The 27,615-nt window shown below is 48.8% G+C and overlaps 8 protein-coding genes across 8 annotated transcripts; 7 read left to right on the top strand and 1 right to left on the bottom strand.

The window, feature by feature from the left end:
* Positions 1-244: 244 nt before the first annotated feature.
* Positions 245-481, top strand: N7508_011138 (uncharacterized protein; the record flags this gene model as incomplete). Its single annotated transcript, XM_058469198.1, has 2 exons — positions 245-415; positions 473-481. 2 exons carry the CDS (start codon positions 245-247, stop codon positions 479-481), a joined length of 180 nt encoding a protein of 59 aa, XP_058314176.1.
* A 3,295-nt stretch (positions 482-3,776) lies between these two features.
* N7508_011137 (uncharacterized protein) lies at positions 3,777-6,019 on the top strand (the record flags this gene model as incomplete). The annotated part of the gene is made up of 5 exons (XM_058469197.1): positions 3,777-3,936; positions 4,010-4,549; positions 4,833-4,986; positions 5,069-5,747; positions 5,816-6,019. 5 exons carry the CDS (start codon positions 3,777-3,779, stop codon positions 6,017-6,019), a joined length of 1,737 nt encoding a protein of 578 aa, XP_058314175.1.
* Positions 6,020-6,843: 824 nt separating this feature from the next.
* N7508_011136 (cytochrome P450) lies at positions 6,844-8,647 on the bottom strand (the record flags this gene model as incomplete). The annotated part of the gene is made up of 6 exons (XM_058469196.1): positions 6,844-7,018; positions 7,084-7,265; positions 7,322-7,390; positions 7,480-7,860; positions 7,915-8,312; positions 8,395-8,647. Coding segments are annotated over 6 exons (1,458 nt in total), but the record flags the coding sequence as incomplete, so codon positions are not given.
* A 4,216-nt stretch (positions 8,648-12,863) lies between these two features.
* On the top strand, positions 12,864-13,646 carry N7508_011135 (uncharacterized protein; the record flags this gene model as incomplete). The annotated part of the gene is made up of 2 exons (XM_058469195.1): positions 12,864-12,907; positions 12,962-13,646. The coding sequence occupies 2 exons, from the start codon at positions 12,864-12,866 to the stop codon at positions 13,644-13,646; spliced, it is 729 nt and encodes a 242-aa protein (XP_058314173.1).
* Positions 13,647-14,324: 678 nt separating this feature from the next.
* N7508_011134 (uncharacterized protein) lies at positions 14,325-15,848 on the top strand (the record flags this gene model as incomplete). The annotated part of the gene is made up of 3 exons (XM_058469194.1): positions 14,325-14,462; positions 14,554-14,693; positions 14,747-15,848. 3 exons carry the CDS (start codon positions 14,325-14,327, stop codon positions 15,846-15,848), a joined length of 1,380 nt encoding a protein of 459 aa, XP_058314172.1.
* A 788-nt stretch (positions 15,849-16,636) lies between these two features.
* N7508_011133 (uncharacterized protein) lies at positions 16,637-17,065 on the top strand (the record flags this gene model as incomplete). The annotated part of the gene is made up of 1 exon (XM_058469193.1): positions 16,637-17,065. The coding sequence occupies one exon, from the start codon at positions 16,637-16,639 to the stop codon at positions 17,063-17,065; it is 429 nt and encodes a 142-aa protein (XP_058314171.1).
* Positions 17,066-18,002: 937 nt separating this feature from the next.
* Positions 18,003-18,776, top strand: N7508_011132 (uncharacterized protein; the record flags this gene model as incomplete). The annotated part of the gene is made up of 1 exon (XM_058469192.1): positions 18,003-18,776. One exon carries the CDS (start codon positions 18,003-18,005, stop codon positions 18,774-18,776), a length of 774 nt encoding a protein of 257 aa, XP_058314170.1.
* Positions 18,777-24,456: 5,680 nt separating this feature from the next.
* N7508_011131 (uncharacterized protein) lies at positions 24,457-25,478 on the top strand (the record flags this gene model as incomplete). Its single annotated transcript, XM_058469191.1, has 3 exons — positions 24,457-24,489; positions 24,542-24,626; positions 24,679-25,478. The coding sequence occupies 3 exons, from the start codon at positions 24,457-24,459 to the stop codon at positions 25,476-25,478; spliced, it is 918 nt and encodes a 305-aa protein (XP_058314169.1).
* Positions 25,479-27,615: the final 2,137 nt, after the last annotated feature.

Here is a 27,615-nt window from a genome sequence, read left to right as displayed (position 1 = left end):
CCTGATGTCGAAATCCAGGAAGCAAATCGTCCTTTATGGCCCCGGTGCCTAAGTTTAGCCTAGATTGTGCCTGCTGTTATTATCCTGAAGTTTCTTGTGTGGTATACTCTTTACTGGCTACATCCTACGTGGGCATTATTCAAAGATGTTGCGCAAGCTTAACCGTCTATTTGCTCATCTGGAGTGGAAGAAAAGCCCCACTTACATTAATGTAGATACTCCCTCGGTTCAAGGATGGCCCATAATGGCTGAGAATTATGATCGGTATCCTGTGTCGTCTTCCAAGGCATTGACTAACGTTGACGGGTCCATTGGTCCAGAGAAAACATCGAAGGTGGACGCCCAACAACTCAATACGATCCAACACCGGGCCCAACGCCTCGATAAATGGGGTCTGTTTATTGGACTCGTTCCAGTGTGTGTTTTGCTTTGCCTCTTCCACGGAGTGTCATCTTACTAACTGTATCTATAGCATCGGTGATATCGTCAATACTGCCCTTGCGATGAGGCTACTCCATGGTTATAGAACGTTGGGTCCAGACCTCCCTAAGTCGCTATACAACAGAATGGTGGCCAATATAGTCATCAGTCTTATCATTGGCTTTGTTCCTTTTTGCGGAACCTTTCTTGACCGGTTTTTGGTTAGATGTAACAGGCGCAATGCTCTTATACTTGAATCTTTTTTCGAATCGAGTGCGGCCAGAGGACGAGAAATTGAAAAGTAGAACAGCTGAAGGGGCATTTTCTAGGCACACTATTGGATACAAAGGCTTAATGTTACACTACGGTTTAAGTGTCCCTGAAAGTGAATTGTGCGTTTTCTAGATATGAGAATTAGCAGAGTCACGGATTATCAGGGCAATGGATTTTAGACTGTTTTCATTTGAGATCATTATGCACCATATCTACTTTGCTTTATTTTCCCTAGTTAGGTTGGCATTTCGGGCGACTGCCCAACTGCTTGCATAGATACTGGCGACTGAGCCTCACTGGACGCCAAGAGAGCAAAGTTGTGGAATCTTGAAGTTCCAGTATACGCTCGAAGGGCCGTCTCTCAACCTTGTCTTTTAAACATGTCGCATGTATCTCAACACGATATACTGTGTAGTCTCTGTACCTCTAGCACGGCTCTCCTTTACGACGCATGGAGTCCGATCCTCGAAAGAAACGAAAATAAAGAGGAAAAGAAATGGAAGCCCCTTTGATGCCCAGCTATCGGGCACCCTGGATGACAGGGGGAGTACGTTGGGAACTGATTCGCGATAGTCAGTCTGACTCGGAAGCTAGACTCACCCAAATGTTTCGGATAATATCTCATGAGCTCTGTATTTTAGGTGTAGCCTCATTCAAGAACGCTTAAACTTGAACAAGTTCAGTCCCACATTTGGCACTTGGACGACATTCTCACGTAATGTCAACTATGCTAGAACCGGTGGCCATAAAAAAGGAATTAATGTTGTATAATCTATGACGGCTTCGTTTGTCAAAAGAGAGCTTCTAGGTGAACAGCGTAATAATGCCGTGTATTTGCCGTGTACCTGCTCCATTATAATTAGACAAGTCTGTGGAGATTGTATATTTTGCTCAAATGCGAGAAGAACGAAAATGAAGACCCAAGCGCATAGTATAGTCTCTGAATAGCGTAAACTTCAGATGGGTCGATTCTTGCAATTCCTGACATTCATTATTAGAGGTATCTCTACCTAACGGTTTGTGGATTTGAACCCCAAGTACCATGGAAGTTTGACGAAGCCTAGGTTTGAAGAAAAATAATAGACTAGATATTCAAGGCGGGGAGGTAACTTCATGCCGCTAGTTCCACCGCTGCGGTGTACTATGGTCCTACGGCTGTGACCCTTACTCATTGCTAAAGGCGGCTTTATGATGGTTGCGACTACGGAAAATAAGTAACAGTTCGAGTCGACGACAAATGGCGGAACCATGTAGCCATGGAAGAATACAGCACCATTACCAGCCGATTCTTGTTGCACCCAACGCTTTGTCATTGATCCGTATTCTATGGTACTGTAGCCTGCGCAGAACTGCCGTGTTAAAAGCACTAATGTTGGCCTTTGCCTGCCGAAAAGCGCAACATCATTTCTTGTATACAGTCTTGTAAGTGCGCCGCTTCATTCCACTACTATGATGGCAGACCACAAAGGCTTCCCGAGAGGTCTGCTCCACCCCACCTGCAGATCTTGAGATGCTAACCGAGGGCTTCAATAGGATTGGGTCCTTATGAATACCTGTACCCAATGCGTATACAAAACTTGGTTGAATCGCATCGTGGCACATCGTACGTTTTAATGTACATATACGGGACTGAGCGTTTGGGTCTTAAGTGGGTGGTAGAGAGACTTGTCGCTGGTTACTTTGGGCTTCGACGGTCGTTCCAGGCAAGGCTTGGTTGGAAGCACTGTTGGTACTCGTTCCTCTCCTCTGAGCTCATAGACACGGGCGCAAAGACAAGGGGTAGTGTCGGCGGGCATGGTGTTTGACATCTAGGGCACTTGGCATGGTCGGCTTCTTATCTTTTGTAGCGTCCGCACAGAAGGGGGCGGAACGAAACTCATTCGCCGTTATGTCTATTGTAGGAAACATGCATGCTCCGCTGCGTGGGGCAATGTGCAACTAAATTTGACCATGCCGCGGGCCGCGGCCCCGTTGCACCACTATTCGGCGTCTCTGATTTGGTAAGTATGTACCACCGGCAGACTTTTACCATAATTGCTTTGTCCTTAAATATGGCCCAATGCCGACCGCACCCCTATCTGGCACGCCTTGCTGGGAAAGGTGAGCGAGGGTATTTTCCCAAGTGTCCCCTCCACCAAGGCATTTCTGGGTGTATATTCTCGTTGTCGGAAAGTGCAGGCGTCTATTTTGGACCAAAGGCTATTGAAAAGGTGGTATAAAGTAGGTGTCAGTTTGATGTTCAGGGTCAAAACAGTTCTCGAAAATTCTCCGAGTGGTGACTCTCAATGGTCCCTCCCGTCTTACCATGGGCTCTTCTTCCACGCCGTCGTGTGGACAGCCTGAGCACGTTAGTCCAGTTATATGAGCCCTACACAGATAGTGTGCTGTGGAAGTGCCGGCCAGCCAGCGTGACCATCATTCACGGTGACCAGCCACGGGCATACGGTCCTGGTCTCTACACATCATTACACGATGTTCAAGGCGAACAAACCCTTTGCAACTTTTTGCAGCTTTCTGCAGCCTGTAGCCTCGAGTCGCGACCACTCTATGCCAAACAGTCTGTTTCTATGGATGCGGGGCTCACTGCTAAATTCTTTCATAGCCTATGCCTGGAGTTTAGTGACGTTATATGTATCAATGTACGAACCGTGGACGAGGCGGTTCGCATATTTCTACAGTTTAGAGACTGCACCGAGCTTAGAGCCCATACAGAGCCACAGTTGATTATCCTGTTTGAAATGATTCCACCACGGACCACAGTAGATGAGACAGATGTAAAGAAACACCTCGAAGCCTGTTTGGCCAAAAAAGGGAATTCCTCCCAGTGGACTTCGCGACTGTTGCAGCATTTAATCGTGCGATCTCATGGCCCGCAAAGAACCAATGTGCCCGAACTTTTGACGGATATCCAAATGTATACTACCGTAATGAGAAAAAGACGCGAGAAAAGGAGCCACCTATGGACACTTGGAGAGCTCAATTACCTATTTGAGCAGTACCTCATCATCAAAATACCCTTGAGAGCATATCACCAAAGGCTGCCGAGCTTGGTCAACCCAGGGCAGGGGGCTACCTGGTATCCAATGGCGTTTAGAAAGCGGATCTGGCCTGGGAAAGAGATACAAGAACACAACGGCTTATCCAAGTGGTTCCAGGCTATTGACCAAGACAGCGATTTGAACGGCGCTTTGGCCCCGGTCTTTGCGAAGATGTTTCTGGAAGATGCAGATCTCCTCCCGCACGGTATGTGATATCCCACCGAAAGAGTACCGAGAGAGTCTACGCTGGGCTTATCTAACCATGCTGGTGCGTTTAGGTTTCCTTCCCACAGAGCTCTTTGCTAGCATATACGGGCCCTTGTGCAGACAAGCATGGCACCATGCCGTTCGGGATTGCGACTGGATAACTCACAAGGGACTTGGAAGCTTTTTGGATGCCGTAGTCTCGAGAATGGGGCACCAGGTCCCAGATCTCTGGCACAATGCGCAGTTAGGGCTACAGAAAGTCAGAGGAAAGCCGTTGTGCTGCATGTGTCCATGGAACATGCAGCCATGGGCTGTTTTCCCCTGCGGTCACGGCATATGCGAGCGCGATGCTTGGCGTTATTCTGGGATCCAGCCCAATGATGCTGAACATCCGACTCTATCCCATTTTAAAGCCTGCCCGGCATGCCATGCGCCGGTGGACTTGAAGTTACGGCTTCGTCCGTTACAAGCCGGTTATCGAGTCGCTACCTTCGATGGAGGTGGGGTCTTAGGAATAGTCTCGCTCATTGCCCTACGAACTATTACCGAGGGTCTTCCGAGGGCACTATCCGCCCACCACTTTTTTGACCTGATAGTCGGTACAAGTACAGGTATGTTGTCCGGGTCTTGAGTATGGAATGTACGTCCAATTGACGGTCAGAGAAATAGGTTCAATTATAAGCGCTGCGCTTGGTCTTATGCAATGGCCATTATCGTACTGCATCGAGATGTTTTGCTCCACGGCAAACGATGTGTTCATTAAGAAACGTGGAATTGGAGCACTTGTGCGAAGATTGCTTCGTCTCCACAAGACCGGCGCGCGCTATGACATGAATGTGTTTTGTCACGTACTCAGAAATGCTTTCGGGAATCATCTGATGCGACAGAGCATAGTAAAAACGAAACAAGATGTCGTGCGTGTAGCCATCACGTCGGCAACTTTCGATTCCCGACTATGCTTGTTCCGTTCCTATGGTGACGTACTTCGCGAGGCAGAACGCGGAAACTACAAACCAGAGAGCCTTTTCGATCTTCCCCTGTGGCAAGCGTACGTCACCCTTTGGTTTGATGCTTTTGGCCTTGATTTGGTCCAGAACACGGTGTGCTGATCTTCTCTGTTTTCTGCTTAGTATTGCCACCAGCTGCGCTGCCCCCCTGGTCTTTGAGCCGGTAAATGGACTTCAGGATGGGGCATTTGCTGCCAATTGTCCCGCATGGGTGGCAATGATGGAGGTGAACGAGCTTTCTATGCTAGGCAGCCGTCTGCTAGACTTTTCAGTAAGCTTTGGGACTGGTCAATTTCTGAGTCCAGACAGGAGCCGTTCTCGGAGCTGGTTGAAGCATCTCGTTCCAGAATGGGTCTCCAGGCTGGGTTGTGGTTTAGGCAGCGTCGTGGACGCCGACTCTATGTACGGAAAGTTCTCTAGCGCCCTCAATAGGGCCGAAAGAGATGGTAAACATTATCGCGTGGAGCCTTCGTTTAGAACAGTGCCGATTGCCCTCGATGACCCGGCCTTCCTTACAGACCTCACCACGGAGACGGAACTTTACATGAAATCCCCAAATGTCCAGCAAAGTACTCTTCACTTACAGCTGGCAATGCTTGCGTCTTGCTTCTATGCTGCTTTGCTGTCACCGCCAGCGTTTGACTCCAACGTGGGACAATACTGCGCCCGCTTAGCAGTTCTGTCCCGATGGCCTGAAGATGGGGACATACGTCAGTCACTCGGTGAGAAACTAGAACATGCATCTTTTATTGTGGGTACCCTGGCGCGCCCTTACACGATTCCTTTGTACTGCACGATTTACGTGAGCGCTTTGGATGTGCCTGTTGAAATAAGTCTCACCCTTGACGGAATAACATCATGCCCTATTAGCGGGGCCCCGCTGTCTCTGACGCAGCTGATATACCTGCAACATCCGCCATGCTGGTCTCACTTGGCTACACGCAAGCGGGGCGGCTCCCATTTGGCCGATGGTTGCAACAAACGTCGCTGTATTGCCCAACATGCAAGTGGCTGACGCGAAATGGCTTTGGAACCGACTACCTGGTCACGGGATGCCCAGCCATGAAGGACTAAATGCGTTCTGTAATTTTCCGGGATGTAATTGATGCTGCTTGACGTGTTCCAAGGCCCGAGGATTCAATAATTATTTGCTGGCAATGATTCCTTTGATGGAACGAAGTCTTTGTTACGTGTCTGGATGCACTTGCTACCGTCGCCATTTGCCAAAATAATGAATCAACAGTCTATGTCAGGGTCACCGGATAATAGTGTCAAGATCAAGATTGTAGGTCTCATGCTTTCACCTGGTAGTCATAATTCAATCTTCGTGTGAGAGTGGCGCTAGCTTTTGTATATATCTTGATGTTCTAGAGTATCCCGATCTCTGTAGAGGACTTTACACGAAGCGCGGCAGGCAGAAGGTTGACTAAATGGTTGCATAACCAACCCTGGGTACGGAAGACTAGACAATGAATAGCATGCAAGCTCCAAATTAGTTTGGGAAGACATAGTTTTAATGGAAGTATTGAATTTAATATAAACAATTTACAATATTTCTATTTTGATAGTGGAATCTTTACTCAACCTTTGATGTACTATATTCATTGAATCCCTCCTCCTAGCCCCATTTTCTCCGAAAGGTTATGCGGCGCTAGGACGCCGTCCTACGCGGTAAGCTACTGTATCTGTAGCCAGGACCTTGATTCCCAGAGTGAATTTATGTATGGTCGGAGTTCTGTCCTGTGCGCTGAAATATTTGAGCAAATCCACATACGTTTCCTGCCAATATCTCGCCTTTCCTCTGGTATGAAGTTGGCCACTTTACTCAGTTTCTCTTCCGCCAATGGGCTTCAAAGGCTTCTCGGATTGAGTAGGGAACGCTATCACAAACTGGATTCTCAGACTTGTATGGTGCTCTTCACCTTGGCGCAAATCTGAAGGGTGCCAGTCTCCGGGAAGCCAACCACTCGATCGCGCGCGACACGGATGTTCCCCGGATCCACACTCTGGATTTCCAAGACAAAGCGACGAACATAGGTCGCAACTGTCAGATAAATTTCCATGATTACCAGACTTGTCGGGACCCATCGGTAAGTAATGATTTCGAGCTAACTGAACGAAAGGGAACGGGTGCTTACTTCACGCCAACACACTTGCGACTGCCCTTTGTAAAGGGCACCAGGTACTTTCTGAGGTTGAAATCCTCCGATGCCTTGAACCACCGTTCAGGGTTGAAGTTGTGTGGATCCGGGGATATAACCGGATTGTGGTGGACAAAGTAGATAGAGGTGCTCATTGGGGTCTGCAACGAGGGTTCGTACTATTAGCACAGACAATCTTTTCCACTCTGCTCCTTGATATATACTTCTCGTGTACCCCGGGAGGAATGACATGCTCATTATAGTAGGACTTCATTTGGTGCCACGCGCGGCAACCGAATAACCGCTGCGTTGGACAAGCGCAACGACTCATTGTCCACGGCGGTCTGGACGATTAGCTTCGATCGAGGTCAATGTGAGTGGGCAGAGACGCACCAAATACGGAAGCTTCTCCAGTTCCTCCCACGTAGCGGTGCTCGTTGGTGTGGGCAGAACCTGCCTGAGCTCTGCCCGTAGTCTCTCCCGGACCATATAACCTTGGAAGACGTAATTCGCGGCAAAGGCGAAAGAGCGCATTGTCGTCTCCGTCCCCGCCACGATGAGAGTGAAGCCTTCATCTTGGAGACGACTCAAAGTCCTCTCGCTCGGAGGGATTGCCTCGCTTGTCAATCGCTTGATGATAGTTATTCCCCCCCCCCCGGTGAGCGTGATGCGCTGGCCGGCGACGACGGCTGAGAAATGCTCGAAAATGGACCGTTGAAACTCGAACAAGGCCGATTTGCCGGGCATCAGAACTGCCATCACCTGCGGCGGTACCTTGTGTAAGAGTCCGGTTAGGAACGGGGAAAAAAACGGTTGATATGGCTAAACGCCCGCAAAGTCGTTGGCCGCCGTGCGGATATCGCTGCGGAAGTCCGGGTCTTCCAGGAAGCCCCAGCTTTTGCCATAGCAGCAGAAGGTGATTACGTCTGACGTGAGTGCACCGAAAGCGCCGCAGAGATCAACAACCTCTCCCCCGACGTGGAACTCCACCAACCGACTCATGAGCTTCCCTACCCGTTCTTCAATCACGGGCGATAATCTTGACACTGACCTCCTGGAGAAGAACTCATACAAGAGGCTGCGTCGATAGCGGTGGACGTCATGCTTGACGGTCGCAACTGCCGCATAGGGGACACCGAACGTAGGGACGAAGGTGGGCTCCTTATCGCGCTTTCGGACCGATGAAGTGTAAATCTCGTCGTAGAAATCGGGGTCTATGATATGGACTTCGCGTGGATTAATACGTACAATGGGTCTTGTGCGGCGGAATCAGTTACGGCCGGGGCATCTAGTTCGTCCAATGCTGACCGTATTTCTTGTGCATTTCCTCAATCCGAAAAATAAACCGTCCATCGCAGACGACATTGTAGTAGAGCTCATACAGAGAGGTAATGGCCGTCATTTTGGGCCCCGGGATTCTCGCAAGGGGATGGAGATAGAGCCGGTAGAAAGCACGCAGAACCAAGGCTGCCAGTACGGCACCAACAAGGTCCCATGCGTGAATTTTGGCAAGATTCATGGTAGGCTGCAGCAGGTGAAGGTCTCCTTGCTCGTGATCGTGCTGTGGATGGTTCGTAGCTTCCAATGCCATTCATCGCAGGTTAAATGTCCAATTCTTTTAGTCACCCCCCAAGCAACGCGAAGCTTGCTTCTCTACCTCTATCGATTAGGTTAGGGGCCATCGACATTAATATTACGTGAATTGAGCGTACTAGTTACAGGATAAGAGTGTATTACGTGAATGAACGGTCAATCAGGATTGCGTGAATAGTGATCAGGTGATTTAGTGTGCCATATAATCATAATTATTCTGCGGCGGCCTCTGATACCAACGGTCATTGAACGGGGATGTGTTTGGTCTCAAAGAGTGTCCCAGCTGACAGACAAGTACACCCTTGGTTGTATTCCATGGATATGACTTTCTCGCCCGGCCACCATATGGTGAACCCAACTATGATATTCTTTCGAAATATAGAGCACCCTACACTATCCAGTCGTTACTTTATATTCAGTACCGATAGGATTCCCTGCGTATGTTTTGGGGGTGATAGAGTAAACTTTAATTACTCGCTCGTCTCTCGATGACCGAGCCAATATGATGAGTTTGTTCTTGACCTCAGAAGGCAGGAAGCAAGGCCCGAACAGCGGGAATACACTCGCATAAAGTCCAGAAAGTTTGATCTAGAAATGCATTTGGAGAGATTCTGTGGTCGTGCAGCGGCATGCATCAGTTATCCTTCAATTCCCTTTGATGCAGACGTTTTTTAAGATGAAAAGATTGTTTCAGAAATGGTCTGAACATGACAGGCAGGGTTTAAACATGCCATTGAAGCATCTGTGGATCGATAACCGGGCCCCGTAACTACATAATAACAATCCGGAATTCAAGACACAATGTCTTATCTAATTATGTCACTGCCATGGTGGAAACGAAGGCTGCCGCTTAGCAAACGTCCGGTCAGTGTCTATATTATTACTATAGCTCATGTCCCGCATGGGCTCTTCTTGCGTGTACGGTAATATAGCAAGCCACCTGTAACATACCTGTTTTGTTTACGCGATCTTGTGCTTGCAGAATCATTTGGAATCAATAAGCCGGTCCCAGAATGTCGCTATACCGGATTGGTCTCTTGAACCCCTACGGAAGTTTTCGTAGAGGGATTGAGGAATCACGTTAGCAGTACGGTGGCATTACGGGGACGTGGAATATAGGAGGTTAAGGACTGGTCATTATGCCGAACATGGATGGCTCCCATCGGCCGCCAAATCCAAGTTCTCTGCCACTTCGCCCAACCCAGTCGAGTGCCTCTTAGATGCTTCCTCTTCCCTCTCTTCCGGTGTCGTTACACTCTTCCATTCTAGCTCTTCGTTCCATTGCCCTCGCTCCAGGTCAACCTTGATGTTCCTACCCGAATCCGCATCTAAGTCTCGGTATCGGACCGTTCTCATGGCACCTGTGCCCAAACCTCCGGGTCTGGCTGGTGAGTACCAATACTGGACCGATCCCATTCTTTGCCAGGAAACTCGAACCGGACTAAGAAATTTTCGCAAGCTTGGATGGCTTCCAAATTTCAAACCAATGGCCTTGGAAGGCATCGCTGTCTTCGAACGATATTGGTGGAAGTGAGTATTCGTTCGGTCGGGAGAAGCCTGGTAATAGACAAATCAAGCTCCTTCTCGGTGAAACCAATTTTAAGGGTTGTAATGCAGCTACCCACCCCGGAGTACGTATTTTCTGAACGGGCGCATCTTGTGGAAAACTTTTACAACCCGACACAGAGAATCTTGGCGAGAAAAAGCTACTTGCTCGACAAAGGTTGGCGGCACATTCCAAGCCTGTACCTCAACGACAATATATGGCGCGCTCGTGCCGACATTGCGAACAGTCGAGAACAGCCGGGACTACACAAGCGGAGAAAATCACGACCAGGGATGTCGAAAGTATCCAGCATCCAGCCTATGCTGCTTGGGTCCAAAACACTGAGAATTTGATGGCGACCAGGATCCAGAAATCGACTGGAAGCTGAACTGCTCGAAGCAAAGGTGGAAGCTGATTCAAGAGCTAGGGTTCGGCTTACTTTATCAACAACAAATTGACATGGTATAGGTACATGGGCCCTATGACTAGATTAATTTGTGGCGGTACAATGAAACGGATGGATGGGTCATTTACCCTGACCCTCGCTTTAAGTTCATTTCCCAACTAAGCTAGAATACGAACTCGTGCCTAGTCCGGCGGGTAGTGGTTTAGAGTCCAACTCTTTTGGTGATATATAATTTACCACTAAAATACAAATACATGATTGTCTCAAAGGGATTGTTTTAGAACTCTTGCGATGAAGTTTGAGCCTCGCCGGTGAGATGGATACTGGCCAAATAACACTACGAGGTGGTAGGCGATAACAAGGAAGGCCAGAGGGGCAAACGGGTAACACTTTCCAGTGCTGCAAGAAGGTGAGCAATATGGTACTTCTCTTGATTTCTGAAATATAATGATGCGACAAGATGCGGTCAATAAACATTGTGGGCAGATTGGCAAATCTACGAAGAGTTACAAATCGTGGAATGATATATATCGAGCTTGCAGGGTACCAGACGTAGAAGGAACGACGCAACCATTTATCAGCCACCGCAAAGATGTTTGCATTGAAATCGTATAATGGCTGTATGAACCCCTGACTCGTTTCGTACAAACATCTAGCCCAAGTTTGACGCACCGAAACAGTTGTCACATCAAGTGATGTTTCAGTACTTCACTAATAGGAACGAAGGTCTCCATTACACTTGAACAAGGCGGCAAGATGATGACGTTTACGGGGCCCTTCAATGCCCGTAAAGTCAATTTTGCCAACACTCCATCTTTGTGCTCAGTCCAACCCCGCCCTCTCTTTCACTCAGATAGGCCATGGAGCTGGTAGGAAAAACTTCGGTCAGCCACTCTTTACAGAGAGATATACAAATGATCCGCGTATCAAGGCGCACGCATTAACGGGCGGCAGATCCCAAGTATCCCACACTGTCAAGGATCTTGTAGTTTTGAGTCCCATGGGGCTGAGAGAAAGACAGAAAGTGCGGACACATCAGTCAATTCTTTCAAAAGTCATTTGTATATATAACAGCACTGGTGAGATATCTTCGTGGCAGGCGATATGGCTAGATAAGGATGAGTACTTTTCAGAGACTAGGCAAGGAATCTAGATGTCTATTTTTCCGAGGGGGCAAACACCGATTTCATTACTTGCGTACTATTGTATACAAAGATCCTCCGACTTCACCCAGGTTCACCAAGCCAATCCCGATAGGAACAACGATCGAAGTTGGAAGAATCCTCCACTGGCTGTGTCATTCTTTGGCTAATGATCACAATAATCAAACAAAGAAGCGGGAACGAAACATATCATGGAGGCAACTCAGCTATCAGATCGTATGGAGCGTGAAAGCGTGAGGGTCTTGACGAGATACAAAGTGGCCGAGAGCAAAGACCATCTCGAGGAAACCTGGATGGCTCTATCGCATGCCATCGGCAGTAGGCGCGGGACCGTCGTTTGCCGCAATATGTACATCGTAGGCCGTTTAACCAGTGGCCAGGGAAGCTGGAGTACGGGGGAGGCTGTAAGGCTTCTTCTATTATCAGGCCTCCCCAGGGATCCGTATCAACGACGGGCTGTCTTGTTCCATGGTGCGCGCAACTAGAAAGAATTAAGAAAGCTGGAATTGTAGAGTAATACCAGAAAGGCGCACCTATCCGAAAGTCGTACCCAGATCCCGGTGATGAAGCGCATTAGGCTACAAGTTTTACCCAGTAGATTTTCCGCAGAACTTCGGTCTCACCACCACCTATTGATCTATATATGGAATGCAATAGCTGCCATTGACAATTTCAAACTGCTTTGTTGCGGGCCGTTGCTCATAACATCTGACAATTCAGCGAAGATGACGCAAGAGTTGTCATCGTCAACGGATTCAACAATCCCCCTAAACGAGGTAGTGTCATGCCCTCCCAGCCTTCCGATCGACTAGCGTGACGTTATGGAGTTTTCGCCTAGTTTGGGGGGTTGATCCGTCTCGCAACACACGGGCGCACTGCGTCTCGGATCTGAATTTGGCACTGATTGAACAATGGTATGTACTGGTTTTGCCCATAGACATTGGTAATTAATGTACGTTTCAAGGACGTTTGACATGACTATATATTCCCCTTAGCCTCATCGTTGTACCCTTTCTCAAACGCCCTCTCTCCTTGCCATCCCACGTACTGACTTTGCAGAACCCACGGCATGACTGAGTTATCCAGAAAAAGTGCGAAGGAGTTTGCAACAACGTAAGTAAACCACCACTGCTGCAAGTTGGCATGTCTGAAACAATCCTGCTTTAGCATTCTCCCGCTCTACTGTGGCCCGCACGTAAGAATTCGGATCGACTTCAGCGATCAGGAGTATACAGTCTCTAAAGGGCTTCTCTGTGCAGAATCGTCCTATTTCTCAGCAATTCTCGAAAAGCATTGTCCCGGATCCCAGCAGCAGACCGCGACTCTTGACAGAGTGGAAGGCATTGTCTCAGGACAAAGCGTCGAAGCCCTGATTCAATGGTTGTACCTTCGTATGGTGATATTTGATATAGAAGACCCTGGGGATCAGATCTCAGCTGCCATAGAGCTTGTAAGGCTCGCTGACATGTGCAATGTGAGCGGACTGGAGCCTCAAATGGCTCGGTATATCAAAAAGATCCTGATTGCAAATCCGAACCCTCAATCCAACCATTTTTGGAGACACGTGGACACCAACACTTATTGCCTGACCTCACAGCACATTGCGGCGGCATCACTTCTACCTCAGAAGCACCCGGTCCGTCGCATCTTGGCTGCAGCTTCCGTCGAAGGATACCTTCGGGATCAAAACCACAAGTTTGCCGAGGAGACCCAAGAATATCCATCATTTGGAGCCGATCTCCTCTGGGAGGTCGGCATGGCTTTGGATGAGATCAAGTCCACCAGCAAGGTCGCATTCAAGGATCCTATCAGTGGTCAGAGGGCGGAGATCAAGGCGGGTCGGGAGATGTAAGGATTTTGTTCGAGCCGTTGAGCTGGGAATAGTTTGGCAATCTTTGAGGAAAACGAATTTGTTTTTGGGCCTTCAGTAAATATCAAAAGGAATCACCTCGGATGAACAGTCTCAGATAAATGCCCCTATAAATTTGTTGACACGCTTCTATATATCAGCGGCTTTCCCGGCTCGCCGCTCCTAACTGACCCCGTGCTCTAGAAAGCATCCCGGAGGTCTCGCCCATCACTGACGCGCATGAACACTGACCGCAACCACAAGAATGAGCGCTACACATGCGATAGCCGAGAAACAACGGCCCATATTCCGTAGAAGCGCGAGTAACAGCATATCTCCTGTAATGCTCTCAAGCCAGCGAGACATTTCCGGCAACCAAGCCTATTTTTATCCTGGATTCAAAAATAGCAATTCAGATATAATATACTTCTTCCTAAGCACCCTTTTTTTCTGTGTCGCAAAAAAATAGCTCCGTGTTGAGAAGGTTTCTAGATCCGGCTTCCGTGTGATTTACTTCCTAAGCGTGGTCCACAGACAAATCTTGAACATCCCGGTGCCTCGGGACCTCAATGGGCGTGTACATTAATTATGCCACGAAGGGTGAAGATTGGCCCAGAAGATAAATCAGAGTGTCGAGCCCCTCCATCTCATGGGGAAACCGATTGCAGGTATTCACCTACAATGTCAAACCAGTATCAGCAACCACCGCCACCTTCTGGCTCGGGTTTGTTTGACCACCATGTCAATCGGCTGAAACCGCTCGAAGGATCTTTGAGTACGTCCCAGGCCGCATCGCGGGCATGTAAAGACCAGTGCTGGGTGAGTCCGATGGACTCCAAATCTCCAAATCAGCGGGAGTTATTTGAGAGTATTGAGCTTCTTTTGGGGATAAGAATCCAACATAATGCAGGACGAAGTCAATGCAGGGGGCCTTCATTGGGAGGTGAACCTTCATATCGCCCATGGAGTGAGCCAGGTAGGCCCGGACCAACTCTGGGCTGGAAAGGAACAAGACATGCTTCCGCTGGACCCCATCATAATAGGAAAACGGTGATTGCGTTGCAAAACGCTGCTTCTTTAGGTGACCTGTTTGACTTGGCTAGACGCCACGGGGTTCAACTGGAGGATGTTCCCCTAGGCCTCCCTTTGATCCGATCTGTCCTCCGGCGGTCACACCCGGAGCAATGGGAATTGCGAGAAATGGGGTTGCCTGTCACACCCGCAGGGAAGGTAATTCAGCCTGGGTCACGGGAGTATTTCCACCATCTGGTGTCACCGCACCGGGAAAGGCCTCTTTGTTTGAGCGCTCGAGACTATTGTGATCACCATGAATACGAAATCCTCACGTGCGCATATATAACTGGAGCTATTATGATGCAATGTGAAGCAGTGGCAACGACATTAGACGCGAAGCGATGGTCAGTGTTGCAGCTGGCCCTGAATGACTACCAAGACCCCCGATGGGACGGGATGCATCGAGCTTTGTGGCGGATCTGGACCTTTTGCAGGGTTTTCGGTTCCAACAAAGGGCGCGAAGAAGATTGGCAGGGCCAGCGCGCCTGGCTCGAAGGCCATGCCATCCACAGTGATGACGGAGGTGGCTTCGGCATTTACCCTGGGAGCCTTCAGAGCGAGGTCCTCGACAATCCTCCAGAATCCTTCGGCTCTGGTAACCAGGGAGGGCTCATGCCGGAGGAGTTGAAAGATATGATGTTCATCTGGATTTGTCTCCAATGGATGTTACGGGCACGACTTCAAAGAGATCCTCTACCAGAGCCTCTACGGCGAGACCACACGCAGGCCAGCTCGACGCTGATTGAGAAGACTGCGACTGGCTGGAAAGTCACAGATACCCTGGTTGATTCGCTATTAAGCCTTGGATTGGCCGCTACCAGACATCTCTTGGCCACTCACAGAGAACACCCTCTCCAAGTAGCCCAGAATCTACAATGGACCTCACGGCCCGTGATCCTAAGACAAAAAAGGAGCCACGCATTTTTACTAGAGGCTTGTCAGAGAAAGCTGCGGGAACGGGAAACAAAGGACCATGGGTCAAGGTTACAGAAGGAAGACGGCTATGATGACGCCGTTGCAAGAAGTTTGCGGAACTACACCTTCTCACATCGGAACCCTAACTTCATGCTTGGCAGCCAGCGTCTGAATCATCAAGCATCTGCAACCCAAATCAGGAACCCCGCGGCATAGGAATAGCTTCAAGTTAGTTGTGCTGGACAGCTGCTGCGTGTATTTCTATTAAGTCTTGGGATGAGCATATAGAGAGCGTCAATCGGCCATTCCTAGATTTCTGTCTTTTTTGAAAGGTCAAAGTCTCCGCGAGAACGGACCAAGCCGTGATCAGTCGCGGGGGCTGCCTGACCAGGCTGGCAAAGGGGGTTCGTGTAGCCCTCCAACAACTTTGAGTAACGTAGCTGATCGGATTCTTGTGCCATCCGGACAAGGAAGTAGAACTCTCGTCAGCTCACGTAGTGTCTCCATCAGAGAACTCTCAGGTTCCGCGAAACCCGTCACGCAATCTACCACTAAGCAGGTCAAGATTACACGAAACTTGGGGGTCGAGGATCTCGAGTATATTTAGAAAGGCCTACTGAATACTGTGTGCAGGTAGTTTTGTCATGGCTGCAACAGAACAGCCTTTCGTTGTCAAATATAGGGTCGGACCTTGTGTTATTTCTATCGCTACCTAGGTTATTGCATGAGATAAGACCAACGGGGCCTTAATATGTAATATGACTGACGTATGCCAAATTGTATCCAACACCTTTCGTTATAACGTGTCGGCCGAGCTCCACTATGTTTTTGCATCCGTACACGTCTTGCTGAATCTACATTTGGTCCCAGGTGGGCTAGTGGTTGACATTCCATATTTACTACAACGATGGACAAAAGTGAATCACTTGGGAAGGACACATATTACTTCGACGATGTGAGCCCATGTTCGAGCTCCGCGGCGCCAGCTCGAGCAGTATTAGAAAATGGTATCCCAGGATGCATTAGGCCTCCTAGAGAGGTTCTGTCGATCTTCGAGCTCGGAAATTGAAATCAACTATCCGCAGCGCCTAGATGAGGATTACACGCTCAAAGGCTCGCGCGATGCTTGCGCAAGGCTCAGGGCTTATATCTGTGAGGATAAATCCGGCTTTACCGACGCTCTCCGGAATGCGCTCAACTTGCAATCGGCACTTCGTGAATTCCATAGGCTGCAACGTATGCTGTTTCGTGAACCACTTCCCGGTCCCTTCCCAGAGACAGAGCGCATTGGGCATCAAAGCATTGCCGCACCTACGATGAGCCTTCAGAGTTTGCTAGATGAGATAGGAGAATGTGCGTGGTATATTGTGGAACTGCTTGAATCTACAGACGTGCTTGTTGCCCCAAGTCCACCCTATCCCGACCATTGCTGAAACCAACCATGTTCCTGCCCAATAAGTCTTATTGAATAATTCTTATCGGGTATAAGCCTGTGTGTTTATCTGAACTTCCCATGAATAAACCTAACAATCCATAGCCGGGATATACTACTCTGTATTCTAAATAAGATTGAGTCTGATAACTGAAGATTCTTTGATTCTAAAACCTGCGACCCTATTGAGACGCCATTTTTTTCTTTTTTTTTACCTTTTTCTTTTTCTGCGTCATGTAACTCTTTGTGGCTCTGCGCCAAGTAAACAGTAAAAGGCTGAGTTTACGAATGTACCGGGTCTCCACATATAATGTCCAACATACTGGAATCGATACTTGTTTCAAGTTTGAGGCTATATTTACGGCATTGTGGCCTAGGAGGTTCTACTAGAGCAAGAACGAACAAAGACGTGGAAGGTCTTGTCGGTAAGTTAGTACTTGGTAACCAATTGAGCCGCAAGGTAATACGTGCATGCTGTAGTGTGTCGTACTGCTGTCAAGGATATGATCAGATCAAGGGGAAGACCCAACGATAAAGGCCCATTGCAAGATACAAACCACTTGTTATATATTCTCATAATGCATAGGAAACATTTAGTTGTTCCACGTTAGAAGAAATCAGGGAAAGTGTGCATACAGTACGGAGATCAAGTAGTACTCGGCATAGACACTCTGAGGATCATGAACGCCGGTGACTTTTGGTCTTGGTATGTGACAGCGGCAAATATGACCTGTCCACTGGTCGCAGAAATGGCCAATATAAGCATTTGAGGCAATCTTCTTCTCTCCCTTCTCATGCCATGCAGTATAAGGTTGGGTACTTTCCATCTCATTATTGATTTTACTTAATTGTTCCGTAGGCCTAAGCCAAGAGAGCCAGAGACATACTCTGTGTTTCAAAAGCCTACTGTCTGCTCCATAGCCAAATTCACAATCACAATGCCAACGCAAATGCTCTGGAAATTTTTAATATTGGTCCTGAATGTGAGAGCCAATACTCTATCCGGGGATGGCAGCCGAAGTGCCTTGCTGCCTCTCCTCACCCGATCGGACAAGGCCTGGACCGATGTCTCTCCCGGCGAAAGCTATTCTACTGCTGGCTTTGGCGGATCAACTGACCCGGTCGGATCTGGCGATGCCTATGTTGGCAATGTCGGTCGCCCTTATGGCAGTAATATTATGGAAGTTGCCGCCTCTGATGCGAACCGATTTCAGTATATTGTAAAGTTTGTAGGGCCTAGTGCTGGTGGCTGGAGAGTAGCCATCTGGAACAAAGTGGGACCTGGTGGTAAGCTGGATGGGTGGTATGGGAACGCCTGCTGCCAATTCACTCTTGCTGCCGATGAAGCAAAATACATTGCCTTCGCCACAAATTCGCAGGGTGGCTGGGTTGCCACCAATACTACATCCATCCCCACTAACCAATTAGGCAGCTACGCCGGCACTTGGGGTGAGTTTGACTTTGGCAACACCGCACATAATGGCTGGTCAGGCTTTGATGTGTCCGCGATCCAGGCCCAGAATGCACAATTAGAGGTCCAAGGTATGAGGATTTGCTCCATGCTCCATGACGACCTCTGCTCGTATATCACGTGGAGGGCTGTTATTGTCCACAACGCTTATACAAGCTCCAAAGCGGATGTTGGTGGAATTGGTGGCAATCTCCCCGCTGGTCCCGTTCGTTTAACTGCTAGCATTGGCTATGATGAATAGAAAGTAGCACTGGCTCCGCGCTGCAATAGTAGACATTTCATTTGGCGGCGAAACGTTTGTCTCGCTGTGAAGGAACGGCCAGAATGGGGTAACCCTGTGTGAGCCTAATGAGTTCTCGTATTAAACTAGTCCCAGATCTGGTTTATATGCGGATAACTTAAGATAAAGGGTCCAACCAATTTAGGTATCTATTATCTTCACAAATTTCAGAGTAGTATTGGAACCGCCACGCCGTAGAACCTCGTTCATTCTTGGCTTTGCAAATGGCATCGTTCTATATCAGCTGGACCTTTATATTGGTTCTGTATGATAGTATTCTAAGTGCCCCATTCTAAAAGCCCTATGAGAGATTATAATCAAAAAAGCTGAACATGATGAAGCCTGTGGAAGAAGATATATACTGTAGCTCCGGAGCTTCATTGATATTCCTGTCCAGGGCTAGCCTCAACTCCCCAACGAGACTAGTTTGTTTGTCAGAAACTACACAGGCCACGCTGTATGACGCTGTTAAGGCACCTGCCACCGTAGCTCTTCTGTCATATGCGTCCTGCAGAGTCCCTAATCGGTGCCGCTTTGTTCCTTTGGTGCCTACGTCTGCAGAGTGCCCTGTCTCATTCTGATGTCATATCGGTGTCACTATCAACAAACGACCGTGAAGCGGTCTGAGCACAAGACATGGCATTTCCGGAGCCGACTTGCGCCTCTTGTGAAAGCCCAGATGCTCGGTCTCTGAGCCACCCCTAATTGAAAGAAAACTTCCATTCAATGGGCTGATGGTGGGACTTTAATTCTCAAGCAGAGATCATAAAGCAGGAAAAAAGGGCCGTGTTGCAGCTTCCCATTTATCTCCTACTTTATGACCTGACAATTCCGCGATCGGGTGCTAACAGGGAACTAAGAAAATAGCGTGATCATTGTTGGATCCCCTGTACTGATGGTATTGTCCTGTCACCCTGATACGCACTACTCATGCATTAGGGTTAGACCTGTATCTACAATACTGGGTCGTGACCCACAGAACTCCATAATAATACAACTAATATACACATGCTACAAGAGGTTATGAGCCCTCATTGCTCATCATGGATAGTGAATCGGGACACCCAAAACTCATCCGAACAAATTACCACTCTTGGAGACTGGACGCCGAAGTTCAGCTCACTGGTCTCGGAGCACTAGGCATCGTCGAAGGCACCGAGCCTGTTCCCGAAGTCCCCTCCACCACACGAGCAGCTGAAGTCACAAACTATAGCCAGAATGTTAAAGACTACCGACAAGCTCGAGAAAAGGCCATACAATGGATCTGGAATCATATCCACAGCGACTTCCACAGCATCGTTGCAGCTGTCCGTCGAGACCCGCAAGCTATGTGGCTCGAACTGGAACGGCGACTAGGAGGAAGAAACAACTACAATATCTGGGCTGTACGACAACAACTTGGGAGTGAATCATTCAAGGAAAACGACACCATTCAGACTTGGTCTGCTCGTCTCGATACATACAACCAACGCCTTATCGGGACCGGATCTGAGCTCTCCGAGCTAGAGAGAATCGCCAAATTGCTCAGTACACTCCCCAAACGCTTCGAAATCACAGTCTCTCACATTCAACGAATTCCCAATCTTGATTACCAGACTGCTCTACAGCAGCTCCTCGACTTCGAGAACCAGTTACCGGTTGGCGCTGCGAATGGCTCTGGAACAGCATTGATCACTCAAAATCGGCCTCGAAGACCATTCCAATCACGACGAGGAAGAGGCTATCGCTATAGAGCCTCTGAGCCATACCGTCGAGAACATCGAGCCGAAAATCCTCGGCAGACAGTATACTGCTACCACTGTGGACGAAGAGGTCACACTAAGTCAAAGTGCTGGGAACTTCAACGACGTGAAGAGGAAGACAAACAAAACCAAGCACGGCTATCCCGAATATCTCGCGGCACGAATTATAAGGCGGAGGATGGTGCAACTACATCAACAAACCCAACTCAAGCACTATCGCAATCCGATACGAACTATATGGAAGACGGATTTGCTCATATGGCAAGCCATGGTACATCTTCCAAAAATGAATGGATACTCGACTCTGGAGCCAGTCATACAATGACTAACACAAAGTCGAATCTCACACACTTCAAACGATTTCACCAATCACGTCAGGTCACGATTGGCGACGGCTCGTACGTGAAAGCACTCGGAAGCGGCATCCTTCATATTCGGACAAACCTGGCTTCCATTGATCTGAAGGAAGTCTGGTGGGTACCTCAGCTCAGTACCAATCTGATATCTGTGCGTTCCTTGGACGACATGGGACTAGAAGTTATCTTTGCTGGTGGCCAATGCAAGATACGACGCGACGAAAAGCTTCTTGCTACCGCAAGCCAAATCCGGTCGAATCTCTACCAGCTTAACCTACCTGCCTCTGCATTCAATGCCAAATTTAACAATTACCACCCGATCACAATTTGGCATCAACGGCTTGGACATCTCAACCTCAAGGACGTGTCAAGGATTACACGAATTCAACTGCCAAAACAACTATCTCGATGTGCCTCGTGCATGGCAGGAAAGCAGCACGCCGTGTTTAACCGAAACCCTCAACAAAGAGCGACGAAACCATTTGAGTTCATACACTCTGATCTCAGTGGCTTACTGCCTACATCACTAGGTGGCTATCGATACTTTCTCGTCTTCGTGGATGACTTCACGCGATACACCCACACGTATTTTCTGAAGGGCAAAAGCATGACCGAAACCATCGAAGCCTTTCGTGCCTATCACGCGTGGATCAAGACTCAGTTCGGTGCGACCGTTCGCAGAATCCGCACTGATAATGGCACTGGAGAATTTGCCAATCAGTACTGGCACGACTATATGATCAAAGAAGGCATCCAACATGAGTTCAGCCCTGCTCATGCTCCACACATGAACGGTGTGAGCGAAAGAACAATTCGCACACTCAAAGAGATGGCGAGAACCATGCTTGCAGGAGCGAAACTGCAAGATCGTGAAGAATTCTGGGGTGAAGCTGTGGCGACTGCCACGTACACACGCAATTTATCCCCCTCTCATGCATTCAATGGCAAGGTGCCACTCATTGGCCTTTATCCAAACTTGACCCCTAGGTATGATCATCTCAAACCATTTGGCTGTTTGGCCTACGTTCTCGTTCCACCCGCAAAGCGTTCAACGTGGCAATCACGTACAAGAAGATCCTTGTTTATGGGCTACATTCACAACACCACAAAGGTTTGGAAGGTATATGACATTGAAGCAAAGCGAACTTTCAATTCTGGGCAAGTGATATTTGATGAAGAACAGTTTCCAGGAATCCCTGTTGAATCCCAAACCCTGCAATGCCATCCATCCTGGCAAGTTGAAGGCCCAAGTGCTGTGGCCAATATTGTGCAAGCCAGTTTCCGAGACCTTCACGTTGAGGTTATTGAACAAGAACCGGAACTGTTGAACTTCAAGATCTGTGGAATTGAGCCACCACATGACAGTTTTTTATGCGACCCCATCTTACCTCCACGCGCAACTGCTCTCGCGGCTCGGCGGAGTAGGGAGGATCTATCCAAGGGCGGCGCGGAGCCGCGCTCAGTGAAAAAGCCAGCTGGTAGGCTCCGAGTGGACGTAGCAGGCGATCCACTGGATTTTCACACTGCGATGCAGGTGGATCCCGTCAATTGGTCTCGTGCCATACGCGAAGAGTTTTCCGCGCACCGGAAGAATCAGACATATGAAATTATCCCCTTGCCCTTGGATAAGACTGCGATTGGCTGCAAATGGGTGTTCAAGACAAAGTACAATGCGCAAGGGGACATGCATTATAAAGCTCGCCTGGTTGCAAAAGGCTTTGAGCAAGAATATGGAATACATTATCGAGAGACATACGCACCTGTCGCAAGGTTGACGTCCGTGAGGCTCCTGCTGGCTCTCGCTGCCTGGTTTCAGTGGGAGATAGAGCAGCTTGACGTGATCACTGCTTTCTTGAACCCTCACTTGTCAGAGGAGATATACATTGAGCCGCCAGAAGGCATGGAAATTGAAGCTGGAAAAGCTCTACGTCTGTGTCGGACGCTCTACGGTTTGAAACAATCCCCTTATGAATGGTACTCTGATATACACAAGAAGCTGATGACTCTTGGGTTCCGTCGGTCAACCGAGGATCCCAACATTTATGTCTCCACACTCGTTCAGTGCATTTTACTTCTCTACGTGGATGATATCCTTCTTGCTGGTCCACAAGAACACGTCTCGCAGATCAAACAGAATCTCATGAAGCTGTATCACATGAAAGATCTTGGAAAAATATCCCTCTTTCTGGGCATGCAGATCGAAAGAGATCCTTATCGGATTCGAATCCATCAAAAGCGTTATATCGACAAGCTATTGGAGCGTTTCAACATGTCAAGCAGTCACGGCATCATGACACCACTCTCCATCAAAACCGATCTTCATGAAGCCCGCGACCACGACAAGCTTCTCGAACACGACGACATAAAACAGTACCAAGCGATAGTGGGAGGTCTCATGTATCTGATGACGGCAACTCGTCCAGATCTTGCATTCACGCTGTCACGTCTCTCTAAATTCAACGCAAAGCCAACAACCAAACACATGGAAGCCGCAAAGCATGCTCTGCGATACGTTAAATACACAAGCGACATGGGTCTAGTCTACGGCGGAAGAGACACCGAGCTGTACGGTTACACCGATTCCGACTTCGCTGCGGACGTGGACAATCGAAGATCGACAAGTGGATATGTGTTCCTCCTCAACGGCGCCTGCGTTCATTGGCAATCGAAACAACAGTCACTTATTGCTCGATCCACTCATCAAGCTGAATATATCGCAATGGCAAATGCGAGCTATGAAACAAGCTATCTTCGACGCTTGCTTGCAGACATCGATCCGGACTGCCATCCGACTCATCCAACAACCCTTTATGCCGACAACCAAAGTGCGATCAAAACAGCACAGTCAGGCCAAGATATTTCCCCTCGATCAAAACACATCGACATCAGATACCATATCACAAGAGAAGCACTTTCCAACGGCATTCTTCGACTTGAATACATTCGTACAAGTGAAATGACAGCAGATATTTTGACCAAGGCCCTTCCTCGTGAACTGCATGAGAAACATATTTCGTCAATGGGCCTACGGAAAGGATTTGCCTGAGGGCGAGCACTCTTTTTGTCCTGATCGGTGATTTTACTCTCGATGAGAGATGTTTCCACACGACCAAGGTTTTTAATGAGGCTCGCAAGGGAAGCCAGACTACGAGTGGGAGATCCTGTCCATGTGAAGAGTAGCGCGTAGTCAGGCTGAGTGGGAGTGTTGGATCCCCTGTACTGATGGTATTGTCCTGTCACCCTGATACGCACTACTCATGCATTAGGGTTAGACCTGTATCTACAATACTGGGTCGTGACCCACAGAACTCCATAATAATACAACTAATATACACATGCTACAAGAATCATAACTCAATCCTCCAAAACCTAATCTACGGTCGCAACCACTCAGTGCGATTTATCTGAGCCAGGTATACCAGGTCTTCAAATTTTTTTTTCCACTAGTGCTCAGTCCCCTCGTCGGTTCCCGCCCGCGTGCTCGAAACCCCAGCCATCGTGACTGCGCGCCGTCTACATTCAACTTTACTTGGACTCTACGCAATGTCTCCGTCAATAGAGGTCGGCCCAATTTTGGTAAACACGGGAGGCATCATCTCGAGAAGGCACTCAGCTGACACACGTGCAGGCCAAAAGACTGAACGCCCAGTGGTCTTTCGACTGCTCACCTGGGCGGGAACTAGGGAAAGGAAGCGTTGCCGATGTGTATCTAGGTAGGCATAGCGGCTTTCCGTCCATACGTTCACCCATCCTGAGCATCACTAGGAACAAACCACTACACCCAAGAGAGAATCGCGATCAAAAAGCAGCGCCTCCGCTGGTCCTCTGGTTCTAAGGGGAGCATGCTTCGCCATGAATACGGTGTTTACCAAGAGCTGGGCCGAGGTGAAGGCATCCCAACTGTGTACGACTACTGCCGCGAAAGGTACAGATACAGAGGTGAGCGTAGATATCGATGCTACTTGGTCATGGAGCAGTTGGGTCCAAGTCTCTACAAAACCATGCAGCACAGATTGGGAAGACCGCGACTGGCAAGTAGCGGACTTTTCTTCTCCCTGGAGGAGGTTGTGAGCATTGGAGAGCAGTTGATCTCTGCGCTGCAACTTATACACAACAGGAATTTTATACACCGGGATGTTCAACCTAAGAATATTGTGTACGACAGATCTCGAGAGCGAGTGTTGCTGATCGATTATGCCGTCGCCGAAAAGTATCGAAATCCCACGACCCACGGGCACCTACCCTGGCAAGCCGCTAGAATGGTCGGATCGCCTATTTTCGCCAGCCGCAACAGTCATCGCGGTCACACAGTATCGCAGCGTGACGATATGGAATCCCTAGGTTATGTCCTGGTGTATCTTGTTCGCGGACAACTCCCCTGGCAACACCTCTCTGCGAAGGCCAAAGACCTGATTGCTGTAAAGAAATCTACCATCACCATTGAAGGCCTTTGCGGTGGGTTAGAACCTCTGTGCAAATTTTTCCGCTCAGTGAAGCGGCTTGTGTTCGGCCAGGAACCTGATTATAACGGCCTACGCCGGGTGTTATGTTCACTTGTCATGTGAAGCTGCCCGGTATGTGCACATGGATCCAACGGCCCAACTGTTTTTTTTTTATGGGGATCGGAAGAAAGTCAAGTAGCGCCCTTGGGCCTCAGTATCATACATGTACAATTAAGTCCCTTTCTCTACCACAATCTGCCTATCTGTGCCACGGCATTCCACTCTCTCGGGTTGTTCAGACAGAGTGGAAGTCCCCTAGACGGAGCGTTGAGTAATCTATGTTTCTCCATTTTGACCTAGTGCTTTCGGGTCTCCTGTCTTTCGGGCCCATTCATGAACTAGCCTGGTTTGCTCTGCCAAAGCCCACGAACGGTCTCGTGGTAAACTTACCTCCGTAGTTACAACCCGTATAATGGCGCGTGCTATCCCCTTTTGATTTCCTCCCATGCCAGAATGGCCTAGGTGAAACTGAATGATTGGTGTGGGGCTTGGTAGCAGCTTAAAGATCCTACCCAGACCGGCTTGCATGCACAGGAGCCTCGGGGTCGTGGCCCCTCAGGCTTGCCGGTGGACGCGATATCTGCTAGTTACAAGCCTTGTAGTGGTCAAGAAGCTGTGGTTCTCTACCGTGCGCGGTGGCCTACACCCGCTGTGCAGAATCTGCTTCCGCTCCCTGCCGTGAGCATGCTGGTTCACCTCCTCTCGCTCAAAGGCCGACATGGTGAGCCCGCTCAGTTGGATATCCGTCCAACAGACCACTAAATGGGCCATATAGCCCAGTGGCGGCCCTCGAGTTATATGCCGGGGAATCCTAGGCTGCCTTTTCTGACCGGGGGAGCGAAAGTGGTGTTGCTTTGCATTTTTGTAGTTGATCGGGCCTGTCGGTTGCTCATGAGCTGCACCTCAGGCTGCCAATACTGGCGGTGATCCCTGTTTCATTCAGTACCACGGATCGTACGGTCGCCACTGCTTCGACAGACCAGTCTATCCTTGCAGGCGACAGAGAAACTGCACACCGGACTCTGTGTTCTAGACTTGACGGGATTGTATCTGATATTAGGGCTTTGGTGCCAGGCCAGCCTTCAGCCAGATCCCGAGCTATGGAATGATCTCTAGGTCAAATGCGACCCCATGGTCTCCCACGCCGTACCCGATCGACCTGATCCAGAGGCGCTCGGCCGCATTCCATAAATTAGAGTACTGAAAGCTTTGTCGCTCTAAACTGGAACTTATTGCACTGGTCCGAATCGATGGCATTTTGGGAAACCTCTGCAGCCGGGGCAGGAATACTAGACCAGAACAACCCGGTAAATACGAGACTGGTTCGGATGAACAATACCACCAAAGCAAAGAAACTGCAACAGCTTCGTAGTATAATGTATCTAGCCTGACCCCCAAGCATATCTCGGAAAAATGGGCATATTCTGAGCAAAAGCCAAGGCGATTATGAGACTGCCGCGTAGGGGGGATCATACGGAGGCTGTACTCTGACGGAGGAAACACGATTAAATCGATAAGTCTAGCCACGTCTCTACTTGCCTCAAAGAGCCTTTCCACGAAACTGTCCACGAATCTTTCCACAAAATTATCACGCTCATTGCTAATGGCATGTATGTGGAATACCGGAAATCCGGCCATGGGATGATGTCGAGACTACTTAGCTGTCAGGCCCAACAGATCCGTATATTGTATGTGAGTCCACTCTTAGTGTCACTTTTCCCTCACTGCAACATTACCTTCAACGGTGCCTTGAGTACAGTTGAGGATTACCCAACAAGATGTGAACCCAGGAGTACTTTGCCATCAGTTGGAGATCCACACAGCCAAATTTGAGCCATTCTCGGAAGAATTAGGACGTGAAGGTCGGTCCTGACAATATAGAGCTAAACTTGTCACAAGAGCCACAAAGGTGGCTTAGAAATCCCACTCATACTTTGCTGTTTCTGATATAGAAAATAGTAGCTCCTTCTTTATCCCTATCGTTCTTAATGTGGTGGACCCATCAAGAAAACGCAATCACCCACGATGGACACCTGGTACGCAGTTTCAGACACCGACAAGATGGTCAAAAGTATCGAGCAAGGACACAGAATGCGCGCGGCTTGTGGCCGGTGGTTCTGGAATACGGTCAATTTCCTACCACCAGGGATGATTCTCACAAGGTAAGTGACACATCGACCTCGTCCCCCTTCACGACTTA

The sequence above is a fragment of the Penicillium antarcticum genome, assembly GCF_028974205.1.
Source record: "Penicillium antarcticum strain IBT 31339 chromosome Unknown utg000010l_segment0_segment0, whole genome shotgun sequence".
Classification (NCBI taxonomy): Eukaryota; Fungi; Ascomycota; class Eurotiomycetes; order Eurotiales; family Aspergillaceae; genus Penicillium; species Penicillium antarcticum.
This window is presented reverse-complemented; position numbering and strand designations above follow the sequence as displayed.